The sequence below is a fragment of the Elephantulus edwardii genome, unplaced genomic scaffold (genome assembly GCF_000299155.1).
Source record: "Elephantulus edwardii isolate Elephantulus edwardi_28Jun2011 unplaced genomic scaffold, EleEdw1.0 scaffold00098, whole genome shotgun sequence".
Lineage (NCBI taxonomy): Eukaryota > Metazoa > Chordata > Mammalia > Macroscelidea > Macroscelididae > Elephantulus > Elephantulus edwardii.
This window is the reverse complement of record NW_006399848.1, coordinates 8,753,359-8,769,123: the sequence shown is the minus strand read 5'-3', so window position 1 is coordinate 8,769,123 and position 15,765 is coordinate 8,753,359. Positions and strand designations below refer to the sequence as shown.

General features: G+C 39.0%; 1 protein-coding gene across 1 annotated transcript; it reads left to right on the top strand.

The window, feature by feature from the left end:
* Window positions 1–8,923: 8,923 nt before the first annotated feature.
* Window positions 8,924–14,270, top strand: TFPI2 (tissue factor pathway inhibitor 2). The gene is made up of 5 exons (XM_006891499.1): window positions 8,924–8,999; window positions 9,258–9,440; window positions 10,565–10,744; window positions 12,965–13,135; window positions 14,158–14,270. Exons 1-5 carry the CDS (start codon window positions 8,924–8,926, stop codon window positions 14,268–14,270), a joined length of 723 nt encoding a protein of 240 aa, XP_006891561.1.
* Window positions 14,271–15,765: the final 1,495 nt, after the last annotated feature.

Here is a 15,765-nt window from a genome sequence, read left to right as displayed (position 1 = left end):
GTGGGGAAGGGGCCTGTGAGGAAGATCAAGGGCAGGGATTTGACATGTGCACAGGTGCTCCTGAACTCACTATGACTATTACATCTTCTAATTTTTATGTTTATCATTGTTTAAGGGCTTGAGAGAGTAGGAAGAGCTCAGGCATGTGTAAGTTGGAAAGCATTCATGACTGAGAATCAAGAATTCAAAGTTCTAGTCTCAGTTTTGCTGACTATTATGGTAAATAAAAGTAAGTAGTCATGTTCTCTTTCTTAGTTTTGGTTTCTTGTTGCTATTGTTCAATGTCATTGTGTTGACTATGAATCATAGTGATCATAGGAATAACAGATCTGAACCTAGCCCTAGTCTGTAACATAATCATAGTCTCCATGATGTTCAAGCCCATTGTTGTAGTAATGGTATCATTATCTCCTTGAAGATCTTCCTCTCCTCTGCAGACGTTCCCAGAATGATGTCTCTTTCCAACGACTGGATTCTTACGATAACATAGCCAAAATATGCTAGATGGAGTTTCACTATCGTTGTCTTTAAGGAACACTCTAGTTGCACTTCTGCTCAGACAGATTTATTTACTTTTTGGCAATCTTTTTGGTATATTCAGTAGTCTTCTCAGACACCATAATACAAAGCCATTGACTCTTGTCCAGTCTTCTTTAATCATAGTCCATGTAGCTGCAAAATAAAAATCCGGGAAAAGATATTTATTGTTACTTTTATTAGTATTCAAATTGTAAGGATTCCACACTTGTTTTAAAGAACTCCAAGCTGTTTTGAGCCTCTGGTTTTAGCCACAGCTACGATAGTTGTCACTTGGCTTAACCATGATGAAACACTCTGAATGACTGATTTGTTCTGATCTTTATTAGTCCTACATTTCCTGTTGACTTTGGACGAAGTAATTATTTTACTCAGCTTAGGTAATCTTTTGACCAGACGCTACGTTAAAGAGATAAACATGCCACAACATTCCTCTGGAGACAAACTGTTTTGATTACTTCACTCCTATTAGATGATCTTAAGGGCAAATTCAATAATGTCAAACAAAGTAACAAAGAACGCATAGTTTTTGTCAAGTTCATTTTGACTTGAAGTGGCACCATGTATATCAAAGTAGACCTGTGTTGCATAGTATTTTTTAATGATTAATTTTTTTTAAAGAAATAGATGGTCCAATTTTCTTCTTAGTTTTCTCTAGCTGAAGACTAAGGTGTACATGATTCAGGTCATGGGCTTTCAATCACTTGCTACACTTCTGAGAGCTGGACAATGAATAAGGATGACAGAAGAAGCAATTAATGCCTTTGAATTGTGATGCTGGAGAAGAGTACTAAACATACCACTAACTGCCAAAAGAACAAACAAATATGTCTTGGAAAAAGTGCAACCAGAGTCCTCTTTGGAGGCAAGGGTAGCCAAGATTTCATTTCTCATACTTTGGTGATATTGCTAGGAGAGGCTTTTCTTTGGAAAGGAACATCATGCTTGCAAGATCGAGAGTCAGAGAAAGAGAAAAAACCTCCAATGAGATGGATTGGCACAGAGATGGTTTAAATGGGCTCAAGTATGTCAGAGGCGATGAGCTTGGCACAGGATATGATAGGGTTCAGGTCTCTTGTTCATAAGAGTGCTATGAGTCATAACCAAGGATATGTAACAACAATAATATTGGTGTATATCAAATCCAGAATGCTACCTTAAGAGTGGTTGAAGTATAATACCAACTCGATTTTCAACATTTGAGAGGTATTTGAACTTAAGTAAAACAAACTAATTGAGAAGAAATGGGACCCTGAAATGTAGAATGTGCAGATAATCAAGAATCTGGGGACATTGTGGTCCTAAATTTCACTGACTTAATTTTAACAGAATCAGTCTTCTGATTACCATGTGAAGAGATTATCTCACATTTGGGATAAGCAACACTTCATAGTAAAATAATTAACATTTTTATGATAATTTTATATAAAAATTAATTTAGGAACTCAAACAATGAATTGAACTTGAAAAACTTGCTGGCAGGGACCTCTCCAGAGTACTGAGAAACAACAATGGCAGTCTAGAGACTGAAGTGCACCTGGTTCAGGTCAGTCTTCACAATTACTTGCTATTCATGAGAGAGCTGGACAATGACTAAAGATGACAGAAGAAGAATTGATGCCTTCAAGTCATAATGCTGGAGAAGAGTCTTAAATATACCAGGGACCATAAAGAAAACAAATAAGTCTGTCTTGCTGATGGTGAAATCAAGTTTCTCCTTGGAGGCTAGGATTTTTAAAAATCGATTTTAATGAAAGTTTACAGAAACTTTGGATTTCAATTTATTCATTGTTGCACCTTTCTCCCTGCCCTGCCCTCCCCCAATTTGCTTTTCTTTTTGAGAAGTAAAAGAAAAATATTATTTCATTGTTATTCAATCCCTCCTCCCAAGTCCTCTCGATTATGCTACCTTTGTTTTAGACTCCTCTCATAACAATAATATCTAATCATATATCCCTTTTAAACAGTTCTGTCCCCCATCTGTTTCAATGCAGTATACATAATTTATCCCATCTTTCTCAATATCCTCCCAACCTCATGTCCTCATAACAGTGGCAAAATGACATATTTGTCTTTTTGTGACTGAGATTCACTCAGCATAATGTCCTCCAGGGTTACCCATTTTGTGTAATATTTCATAAGTTCCTTGTTTTTCAATGCAGCATAGTATTTATTTTGTCTAATAAATAAAAATAGAAACCTGAGGGATATTTGTGGGATGACTATTCAAGGTATGGGATAATGCTATAGGGAATACAATGTTTAAATGTATTAGTATAAACCCACATTGATTCCTCATTCAATATTTCAACTCCAGACACTAAAGAAAAGGATTGAATAGTTTATTTAGTTGGTACATTGAGACACGGATTAAGCATAAATCATGATCATAAATGGCCTAAGCTAAATCAGGTTTAAATGTTAGATTTGCCTGGATGTATTATCTATGAGGTTGGATCCACAAACCCATGCATAGAGGACATATCTTTTACCACAATGGCAGGTAACAAATTTGTGAAGGGAAATCCAGAATACTTGAAGATTCCAGTGATTGCTATATTATGTAAATTCAATTTGACAGTGGGTATTTATCTAATGCTACAAATGGATTGATAAGACCCTAGAGTGGTGGAGACCAAGTATCGATACACAAACACTACAACAAGGTGGTCATTATTACTGTAATGGACAGCAGAGTCAAAGCTATAATCAGAATAGTCTGACTCATGTGGAATTATGACATTGGCTACTTAGTCATGGTGTTCTTAAGAGAGAAATATATGGGAAATCTAAAAAAATATTTATTTAAACTTTATAAGAAGAATAATTCTAGGTCAAGTGAAAGCAATCCAATTTTAATCACCATAAGAAAGGGTCATGGCCCTACAGTCAATTCTCAGACTTGAACCAGTTTTAGATACAATGAATGAAGGAGACACTCAGTTCTGATGAAAAAAGACCTCACTTCACTGCTAAAAATTTATACCACTAATTTTCTGAGTACATTCCCTCTTTCTATTAAGACAGAAGCTCTGGGATGATGTGGAACATGGCCAGATTGGTGAATTTTATGAGCACCACCAAGGTGGCAAATATCTAGCAGGGTTGGAATAAGGCTTCCCAGGAGGCTGTACATATTTGAAATCATCTGTGTGTACAGACTCTACCTTATGGAAGAATAAAAAAACCCTGTTCCCATCTCTTCCAGCTTCATTCATTGCACACCAGGCCCGAGTGGATTGAGCATTTTGCTCTGGCCAAGAGCGTGGAAGATCAGCTTCAAGTATCACATAACTTAAATCACTTAGCAAAGCAGAAGTGAGCTAGCAGCTGGTAGGAATGTGGACATATTTGGCCTTATGAAAACTTGTTTCTTTACAATCCACCACTCTAGTTTTTTACAATCTTGCTCACTCCCATCTTCCACAAAGTCTCTGAGGCCTCTGAGCACAGGGATAACAACTAGGCCACTAAGACAAGTTGCATTGCCACAGCTGAAGGCACAGGCCACACGGCATTATGGGCAAATACAGAGAAACAACTCTTCACCCAGGAAAAAGCTAACAACCTGAAAAAATCCTGCAAGCTAGAGATCAAGGAAGAAAAACAAGGTGACCACAGCAGATGAGTTATTGAGTATACATAGGGCTTCCATCTGCTTCTTTATATGATCTAGCAAATCAGTAATGCTTTGGTGGTAGTCTGATATACAGTTACACCATTAAGTAGTCACTATGGTCATTATGTTGAGTTCTTTGGTTATGGGTAGTTTTAGCAGTTAACAGCTATAGGCTTCACCCAACCAAATGACCCTTAGGAGTTTTACCAAGATTCTTGGTCTCTGAAACTTCTGGGGGTTTATAGCTCATCCTCTCCCCTGAAGCTGGGTAACTCTCAAAACTTACTGCTATCAAGTCAGATCTGATCCATAGGTAACCCTTCACTGTGGGTCCAAGGTTGCAAATACCCTGAAAAGAAATTGTTCATCTTTCTCTCACACAATCACTGCTGGATTAAAGCCACAGGAGAGGATTAAAACTGCCTTTGAGGTCTAGGTTAGGGTTAGAATAGAAAAAGGAAGGCATTTACTCTGCATTCCTCAAGCTAAAAGAACTCTAACACAAATTCAAGCCTCTAGATGTAATAGCGAGAGATGCTATAAGCAAAATCTTGAATTATTCAGGAAGTATCAAAAGAAGATATACAGAATACACAGGCAATGTACCAGAAAGAATTGGTTAACACACAACGATTTCAGGAAGTAACATATGACCAAAACCCAGTGGTAATGAAGAAGAAATTCAAGTGGCACTGAAGGCATTAACAAAATACAAGGCCCTAGAAATGGACAGGAAACCAATTGTTGTGTTTCAACAGATGCGGCCCTGGATGTGCTCACTAGTCTGTGCGAGGAAATTTGGAAGACAGCTGCTTGGCCAACTAATTGGAAAAGATTCATATTTGTTTTCATCTCACGGAACATAATCTAACAAAGTACAGAAATTCTTGAACAATATTAATAACATATGCAAGTAAAATCTTGAGTTGCAGTCAACTTGAGGACACCTAACAACAACAGGGTAGGGTAAGGCCAGAACACTAGCTACTGGAAGAGGGAAGCAGTGCAGTGGCAAGGGGACTGATTTTAGGTGGACAGTGGAAAGTTTTCCACTTAGAATCCACACTTTGTCTTGTTGCTTACTTTCCCTAAATTGTATCCTCCTCAGTCTCTATTTCTGCAAGCCCAGTTCTGCTCATCTGTTCATGGAGCCCATCTATTCAGAATATCAGGTGGAGCTCTACACATGAATGCCACGCATCCCCTTCTGCCTGTAGATCCTCCTGCAGAGTTCTTTTTCTTGTTCTTTCCCAGCTGATGGGGCATAGGTGACCAGCTGAAGAGCCAGAGTAGTGGCCATCCCACACTGTCACTACTCTCCTATTTTCTTTCTCACGATAGAAAAGGCATGCCACACTGCCCCACAACCATTCTGTGCACTTTGGCATTTCCAGGACATTCTATTACCCATGGGTGGCCAACATGAACTTAGGAGTTCATGCATATGGGTTGGACCCCCTCCACACAGAGGTCAATGACCCCTCAGGATTTCCCCTAGTGGACTACCCCTCATATCAAAGTCCTTGAGTCATGAGGTTAAAGCCCATTTCATTGATCACCTCTTTCTACATAGTGGTCATTGGTCTTAGGTTTACTCCCCGATAACCCCTATTCTCATATTAGTCATTTCTTCTGGTGCATGACAGTGGACTAGTGACTTGAAATTTGTCTAAGGACAAACTTTACGGAGACCAATGAAGGACACTAGCAACTTCATTAGGTTAATATAGAAATTGTATTAAGAGATTGTTTATTGAGATGATTCCCTGGGGAGGTGGCAGGGCCAGGCTTGAGTCTCTGCCTCTCAACCTCCCAGGGAGTCAGGGCCTTTTATATCTGATGAGCAAAGGTGTCATGTTGTTACCTGGGCCCAGGGGCTTGAAAGAAACCTTTATAAACACTAAGTATTTAAGATTTAATTTTGTTGTTGAGTATTATTTCAGTTGGAACAGACCCAAAGCTGATCCTTTAGGGGGTTTTCAGAGGAAGTTAATCTCATGGGAGGAACAGTGACTTAGAGGTTGGAAACGAGTAAAAAGATCATTGTTTTTATTGTTGTTAGACACCTTTGAGTTAAGTATGAGTCATAGCAACCCTATCAACAGCAGATCTGAACCCTGTCCTATTTTGTACCATCCTTATCATCTCTGCCTCAGTCACTGTTTCAGTTCGTCTTCCTGAGGGTCTTCCTTTCTTTACAGACCTTCCATACTCTCAAGCATCATGTCTCTTTCCAAAGAATAGCCTCTCCTAACAACATACCCAGAGTATGTGAGATGAAGCTTCACTAGCCTTGCCTTCAAGGAGCTCTCTGGCTGCACCTTCTCCAAAACATATCTATATTTTTGTTCTTTTAGCCATCCATAGTATATTCAGTACTCTTCTCCCACATCACAACTCAAAAGGATTGATTCTTTTTCTGTCAGAGGTAGCCATATTTGAGATCACTAAAGCCTTTTACTCTAACAAGGCTGAAAAGCAAAACTTAATATGTCTAGACACTGTCCGCTGAACTTCTAGAACACATCCACAAGGTATTATAGTTTTGGTAATTGGACCAAATGGTCAAGAAATAAAATCCTATTGACTCTGACCCGCAAGTCCATTTTCTTATCATTATTTCCTCAAACAGCAAAAGTTCCTCTTTATATATGAAGCAAAAATTACCCTAAAATAATTAAGAACAAAGAATGAATGCAGCATCAGTCAATGCTGAATGCCAAGTCATCTTTAGTCTTTGGGTTTTTAGCCTAATTTACAGACATATTTAGTTATACTCAGAATAGATTTGAATTAAACTTTTTTCCTTACCATGCTCTTGTTGTTGTTAATATGCCATTGAGTTACTGTGACTCACAGTGACCCAATCTACAACAGTTCTGAAGCCTGCCCTGCCCTGAGCCAGTCTCACCGACTGACAAACTTAACCACCATTACCCCAATTACTCTATCAATCCATCTCATCCAGGGTCTTCCTCTCCTGCACTGTCCTTTCACTCTTTCAAGCATAATGTCTTTCTCCAAAGACCGATCCCTCTTGGCTATGTGCCTAAAGTATGTGAGATGGAGCTACAAAATGCTAAGATTTTCCTCCCTTAATAAAATGTTTTTAAGAACCTCTAATGGTGTGGTGCTTTAAATGTTGAGCTGCTAATTGAAAAGTCAGTGGTGGGAACCTACCTAGCACGTTGTTGGAAAAAGCTGTAGTTTCCACTTGCAGAGATTTACAATCCCAGAAATGTAAGGAAGATTATTACCATTTGTTGGAATCCAAATGACAGCAGTGAATATACAAAGAAGACTTTTCTTTTGGAGAACGGGAGGTTAAAAACATTTAGCCTCACACCAGTCACTGGCATTCTTACCAAGAGACATATGGTCATCCATGCTGACAGTGTACCAGAAATTATTGCCAGACCATGCTGGTTTCCTAGGAATATGATTTTATGATCAATATTAGGAAACTGAAAAGTGATACAAGGGATATAGTGTGAAAAATATCTCAGAATATTAACTCATATAAGTAAATGAGTCTCCTGTAATTTTTAGGAGTTCCCAAAAATTCAGCAGAACCTTGTGTAAACTCCCTGTGGTATCTTCAGGAAAGCAAGGAGTAAAATTCACTTCAGAATGGTGAATAGAGCAAGGAGTATATATATAAACTTTAAAAAAAAGTTTTATTATTTTTTGTGTGTACCATCAAATCAGATCTGACTGGTCCAGGAGGATATTGCCCCTTCTTCTTCAGCAGAGCATGTGGTGGATTCAAACCCATACCTCTGGGATTCTATATATAAACTTTTACATGTTTTTGTTGTTGTTATGTGCCCTTGAGTTTCTTGCAACTCACAGCGACCTTATGTATAACAGTTCTAAACCCTGCTCTATTTTGAGCCAAGGTTGTGGTCTCTGACACACCTACCTCACTCTCTCAGTCACTGAGACAATCCATGTCATTCCAGGTCTTCCTCTCCTGCGCTGTTCCTCCACCTTCCCAAGCATGATGACCTTCTCCAAGAACTGGTCCCTCCTGACAACATACCCAAAGTATGTCAGATGAAGCTTCAAAATCCTTGCCTTCAAGGAGCAGCTGTAAATATTATGATTTGTGTGTATGTGTGTATGTATATGTATATATGTGTGTGTGTATACACATACACACACACACACACACACACACACACACACACACACACTACCAAAGCCTGCTAAATACATATATACATTTCTATTTTAAAATTCTGATGTTATGAGGCTATGGAATTCACACTTTTTCTGAGTTCTTTCAAATCCTTGTACTTCAAGCAAGCTTTCAGGATGTAGACTCAAGTTTTGAAGGTGACTCTGTTCAAAAGTTGGAAGATTGTGCAATCACGCCCAGGTCACTTCCCTCTAGCTTGCCCGTTTCCCATCACTGACACAGACACATACCATCTGGATCTACATGCCTTACCAAAAAGGAAAATTCGGAAGACAAGGTCTCTTCGTTGGGGAATTCCTGTCCCCATCCCCCACCCCTTCTCCACACACTTTGCAGCGCCCGGGGCCTCCTCGAGGTCACAGTCTGCAAATCCGTGGTGCATGAATCAGCCTCCTCCAGTATGGGACTCCATACAAATCGCCCCGCCCCGGCGGGGGTCGGGAGGTCTCGAACCCACATAAAGCGGGCGCTGACAGTGTAAGGGCCCAGGCTGCCTCTAGGAAGAGACGCAGCGCATCCTCTTCCTGCCCCGCGCAGTCTCCAGACGCCCTTCCGATCCAGGCGCCATGGACCCTGCTGGCCTTGCTCGGCTGCTGATACTGCCACTGCTCCTGCTGGGAACTGCCGCCCAGATACCTGCAGGTATTGATCTCCCGCGGGGACCCCCTCTTCCCGCCTGGTCCCAGCTGACCCTAGGAGTGCGCGGCGGCGAGTGCACCCCGGGCTCGGCGCTCTGTCTGGGCAGGCGGAGCCGCGCCCCCTGCGGAGCCTTGGGGAAGGGCGGCTTGGCTCGCTCTCCCAAGTTTGTACTTTGTTGGAGGCAGCTGGGACACACACCACCTCTCTCCTACTCGGAAAATATATCTGACCGCCTTCCCTCCTTCTTTCCCTTTCCTGTAGGCAAGAGCTTGGAGATCTGCCTCTTGCCCCCGGACGATGGACCCTGTCGAGCCCTGATCCCCAGTTACTACTATGACAGGTACTCCCAGAGCTGCCGCCGATTCATGTACGGGGGCTGCGAGGGCAACGCCAACAATTTCGATACTCGCGAGGACTGCAAAAAAGCTTGCTCCCACATCCAGAGTAAGTACCGCGAGCGCCTAGCACAGCGGAGTGCATAGTGATCCTATGCCCTGATGGCCTAGTGGGTAAAGAACTGTGCTGACAATGTATGAGATTTGAATCCACCAGCTTGAGGAAGAAGACTTCTTTAGAAATAACTTCTCAACGACTCTTTTCCATCGAGTTGAAATCGACTCGACTCATAGCTGACCCTCAGAGGTTGCAGGTCACTTGGGAGAAGAGTGCCCATCTTTCTCAAAGCAACTGGTGGATTCGAACCACGTGCCTTTTTGTTGTCAGCACAACGTCTTGTCTTATACACTAGGTTACCAGCGTTCCCAGCTGTAACTTTTAGCCAGTTTTTTTCTTACTTTAGGCAAGCTTCATTGGTACTGAATTTCCCCAAAAGTAATCACAACTTTACAATCCTAACATTTTCTCTTACTTGTCTGAAGCAGTTCAGTGCCTGTATAAATGTGGGAGAGGTTTATTACCTCACCATAGGCTGTAAGTACGCAAGGGTATAACATAGGCACAGGATAGGCATTTTTCTGTATTTAGCATAAATTAAAAAACTTTGGTTTTTGTTATGGCTTGATAAACATAATTTTCTAGTGTGGCTTATCTTTCAGCCTGAAATAGTTCTTAGTGAGTTTTATTAAACTTTGGTTTAGTTCATTACGAACTTTCTTTTGCCCCTGACAACCAAACGTGAGTCGAGTTAATGTGGAGCTATAATGAATGATTCTCACGATTCTGTTTTTTGCCTACCTTTTTTTCCCCGCTTTGTTTATATTATATAAGGTTACATCTGTAGCAGAACTCAGTGTTTTTAAAGGAATTTAGTCCCTGGAGGAAATGCATATTTATATGAATAAACTTTGATTAACTTCATATGCAAAAATTGAGGGCATTTTGACACAATATTTCCAACTCAATCACTTCTGGAAACCCTCAGTTAATAAAAACTAAACCCCTGGTTTGATGGGCAGTATTTAGTGATTTACTTTCCTGGCACTAATATACCTTGTCCCCCTTGGTGTTTCTTTAAAAAAAAAAAAAAGTTAAATTTTGACAGCTATAATAGCACCAACATTGTTCCTAACAATGTTCCTAACATTGTTTTATTGCCTTCTTTTTCCTAGAAGTTCCCCAGATCTGCCGAAGGGAAGTTAGTGAGATAACGTGTGACAATCCCAGAGAGGTATATTTCTTTAACCTAAGTTCCATGAAATGTGAAAAATTGCTCTCTGGAGGTTGTCTCACGAATGGGAACCAGTTCCCAGATGAAGCTTCCTGCATGACATTCTGTACACCAAAGAGAAGTAAGTAATATTTTATGACGCTTGTATTAAATTTCTTTAGAGAAACTTCTGGGTGGAAAGTCACTGATTTGATGTGGAATAAACACAGTTTGAGCTCTGGGGACTTAACAGATAAAACCATATCAATCTTTACACCACTGCTCTGGAAGGAAGTATTGTTTTCCGTTTTTACATGTGAGGATACAAGCTCAGAGAAGTTAATGACTTGCCAAGTTTTTATGGTTGGATAGTGATAAAGCTATTATTCAAATATCTGTTGCTGATTCTTAATTGTATTTTTAGAACTATTTTTTGTCTACTCAATTTCTACATAAGAATGAGTGTTTATTAATGAATGTCATTAGGGAACACTGGTGACTTACTGGTAAGGAATTACGCTGCCAAACCAAAGGTACTCAGATCAAATCTACCAGCTGCTCTGTGGAATCTCCTCCTGTGCAATTAACTGCCTCTGAAAACCCACTGGAGGGTCACCTATGGGTTGATTCTGACTCAACGATACATAACAGCATAACAACAGTGAATGTCATTACCTCAGAATTGTATATCAGTTGTCAATATGAGACCTATATAAATGGAATATATAAATCTACATAGACTTGCATGGTAAAACTTGTGAATTATTTCTTTCTAAAGTTATTAGGTGAGATTCTATATCCTTTCAAATTCAAAACTCAAACCCATTCTAGTCTAGTCAGAACTAACTCACAGCTGACTCTCTAGGAGGGTTTTAGAAGACTGTAAATTATGTAGAAGGAAGTTGTCCATCTTTCTCTTGAGGAGCTACTGGTGGATTTGAATTGCCAGAGAGGCATGGGATTTGGGTTAATAGTGCAAATCCCTACCTACTACGTAACCAGAGCTCTTTGACAATTGTAAACTATAGCATAAAGATCTTTGTCTGCCCATTAGCTACTCCTACTTCAAAGAGCAGGTTATTTCATAGTGTTTACTATTTTTGGAAAGAAATAATTCAGGCTTTTCCCCATATGAACAACAGAGAGCATACAGATGAATTCAAAAGAGAAAATTCTCTTCCGTAGCCCTAATACACTCTCAAATATGCCTTCTTTTTTAGTTAGTGGGGAGATGATGGTTGCTGCTGGGTTTGTCTTATTTAAATTGCTTGTGTAGTTAGCTCTGTATTTTGCAGTGGCTACTTGGCATGGGATGACGGTAAAAGCACTTTTCCCATTAGATGGTTTGTGGTTGGCATTCATTCAGCTATTCTGTGCAACTAGTGGCAATCTGTATCCATAAAGATTACAGCCTTGGCAGTCTGGTGGAGACTATAAGTTGTGTCTTAAGTTAACTGGACACCTGGTGAAACAGATTCCATGGATGGTGCAAATCGTTAAGAGTTTGACTACTAACACACACTAATCCAACTGGGGAAAAATTACAGCTTTGCAGTAAATTGTGTTGCTAACTCAAAGGTGATGTCTATCTAGTGGTTCGAATCCACTGTTGCTGTAAGAAATAGATGGATGATCTCTACCTGTGTGATTTAGAGCCTCTGCACAGAAACCTGCTGGAGGGTCAGCTGAGTCTGTTCCAGGCCAGCAAGGAGATCGAGGTGGAATAGTATTCTCCCCCTCTCACAGTACATGGGCTTGCCATGAGGGCAGGCAGGGGTTGGGTTTATTCTTGATTAATGATGGAAGGAATGTCGGTAATAATATTTGGAATAAAATAATCAAAACCAGAAAGTGTGTAAAAGCATGTCATATTCTATCTCTTGAAATTTTGCCTGTTTTCACCTAACCTGTCTTGTTTGAATTTCTTTTCACTTTAAAAAACATGCAAAAACATAACTTTGGAAAAGTTTCCTTTTAGTTTATGAAAAAGTTAAATTACCAACACATAGCATATAAACTTCCCAGTAATTTGAGACATACTTTTCAAATGATTTCAAAAGATATTTTGGATTCAAAATGAGGCTTCTTTGGCATTTGCTTTCTTGACTTTCATAATTTAGCACACTTTACTAATTTTAATATAATAGTGAGCCCTGGTGGCCTTGTGGCAAGAAACTGCTCTGCAATCTTGAAGGCACGTGGTTCAAGGCCTTCAACTGCTCTGTGGGAGAATGATGGGCAATCTCTTCTGTGCAATTAACTGCCTCAGAAAAGCCACGGGTGGGTCACCTGTGGGTCATATCTGACTCTACCATACACGACAACAACCACATTCCTAATTTTATGTTTCTACTCCACAAAGAGCCATCATTTTGCTACAGTCCCAAAGATGAGGGACTCTGCTCAGCCAATGTGACTCGTTACTATTATAACATAAATCACAAAGTCTGCGAGACCTTCTCCTATACTGGCTGTGGAGGAAATGACAACAACTTTGTTCGCCTAGAGGATTGTGAAAGAGCATGCAGAAAAGGTAAGTAGAATTTTTTTTATTCAGTCTTAAAATTTACTTATCTACTGAATTTTCATATGACAAATAGTATTCAACAGTGAATACCATGACTTCAGATTTATATAATATCTGCTATAAATGTAAGATAGTAAAACATCTCTCTATGTAGAGTTAAAGATAGATAGAAATTTGAATAATATCTTTCTATAACTTTTAGTTGATTAAGTTAGTTTAAAATAACCAATACAGCTCTGGTGGCCTAGTGGTAAGAAACTGTGCTAAATACCGAAGGCATGTGTTTTAAATCCACCAGCAGCTCCACAGAAGAAGAATGGGCATTCTCCTCTCATGCCATTAACTGCCTCTGAAAACCCGCTGGAAGGTCAGCTATGGATTGGTTCTGACTGGACGGCATAGAACAACAGCAATAAGGGTGCCATGGTGGCTTAGTTTGAAGGAAGTTGCACAGCTAACCCAGAGACCATATCTCCCTGACAATTCAAACCCACTAGTTGTTCCTTCGGAGAAGGATGAGAAATCTCCTCCTGTGTGATTTGCAGCCTCTGAAATCCAGTGGAGGGTGAGCTAAGAGTTGGTTCCAACACACCAACAACAAAGGAGAGAGAATTCTAGGTTTTTTTAATTTTTTTTTAAGTTCATAATATAAAGTGTGTATTATTATGTGAACAAAACAGTAACATCAAACAAGTTTAATAATAATACTGTAATATTTAATATTATAGTAATTATATCTGTTATAAACAATAATTTATTATCAGTAAAAATGTATAAGAATTAATATAATATTTCTTTATAATATCACATAAAGAGCTTTATAGGAAATGTTTCTACTGCCTAGCTGTAGTAATTAGCCTTTTATTTTAAAAGTAGAATATTATAGTTGCATGTACTATGACTATCTAACTTCATAATTATTAAAAATTAAATGAAGTAAGCTTTTAAGCATATTGGAATTGCTGATTTATAGTGTGACTCTACAGACTAAAGACTTACAGTGTTGATTTTTCTTTTATTGACTTTAGCCTCAAAGAATGAAAAGAGTAGAAAGGTACAAAAGCTTCTCAATGCCACTGGACCTCAGAAAACAAACAAAAAAAAACCCAAACCCTGTTTGAATGATTTTTCTTGTATGTAATTTTGTGACTGTTTATGACCTCTGTAGTAATAACTGAGTTATCTGAAATCACAAGATATGATGTATTTGCCAATTTTTATTGATGTAAATCATATTTTATATCTGTTTTTTATACATTTAACTGTTTCAACTATTAATCTGTTATATTAATTTATGGTGATTATTTTGCTGTTAAGGGGTTTTCCCTTTATTTTAATGAAATAAAGTTCTTGTAGTGGTTAACATGTTGTTGTTTTTATGTGCCATTGAGTTAGTCACCTGTGATTCATAGCGACCCTTTGTACAACAGCCCTAAACCCTGTTCTCTCCTGTGCCAATCTTATTATCTCTGGAACCTCCATTACCCCAGTCACTGAATCAATCCATCTCATAGAGGGTCTTCCTCTCCTGTGCTGTTCATCTACCCACCCAAGCATGACGTCCCTCTACAAGGCCTGATTCCTCCTTGCAACATGTCCAAAGTATGTCACATGAAGTCTCAAAATCCTTGCCTCCAAGGAGCAACCTGATTTATTAACCTTCTCCAGGACGAACCTGTTCGGTCTCTTAGCAGTTCATGTGTATTCAATACTTTTCTCTAATACCATAGCTCAAAGGCATCAATTCTTCTTCTATCATCCCTAGTCATTGTCCAGCTCTCTGATGGTTAACATACAAAAGCAAATATACTTACTCATTTCCTGGGACTGCTGATCCTAATTTCAAAAGGTAATAGCAAAAGGTCACTTAATTGTGTACATTTAGCATGTATGGGCATTAAAAAGGAGTGGCAAAAACATTTCATTTTGCATTTGAAAGTTGGACTGTATTGTAAGATCACAGAAGAAAAAGTTTCATACTTACCAACACTTCAAAAAAGTAATCTATTATGTAGGCACTAGTTACCATACTTCCATTTTATTGCTTCAGATTGTGGTGTCAATAATGTATGGATTTATTTAAAAGGTACTGTATTAACTTTCTTGACTAAATTGAAAAGCTAAATATGTTAAAATCAGAAATGTTCTTCTCTAGAGGAAGTCTAAGGAAGATTATATGGCATCTTTAGGTATTTATCATTGACTAATCTTATGTATAGATCTGCTGGTGGTTTGGTGGTAAGAAATTATGCTGCCAACCTAAAGGCACATGGTTTGAATCCACCAACTGCTCTGCAAGAGAAAGATGGGCATTTTCCTCCTATGTAGTTTACAGTTCCTTGGGTCAGCTATGAGTCAGTTCTGACCAAACAGCCACATCAGAAACAATACAAATCTATTTACTCCCCTGGAAACCCAAAAGAAGGTCACCTATGAGTCTGTTCTGACTTAAGCACAATGAGTTTTTCAGCAATGATCTGTTTCTATATTCTTACATTTTATGATTATATATATGGATGCTTTAAAATGTCTGTTTCATAATAGTTTAGAGACCACTAAAGTTGTTAAAATTTTGGTACTCTCTGATGTTTATTTACATTGCACAAGAAACTATACTTGAATTTAAGAATTTAAAT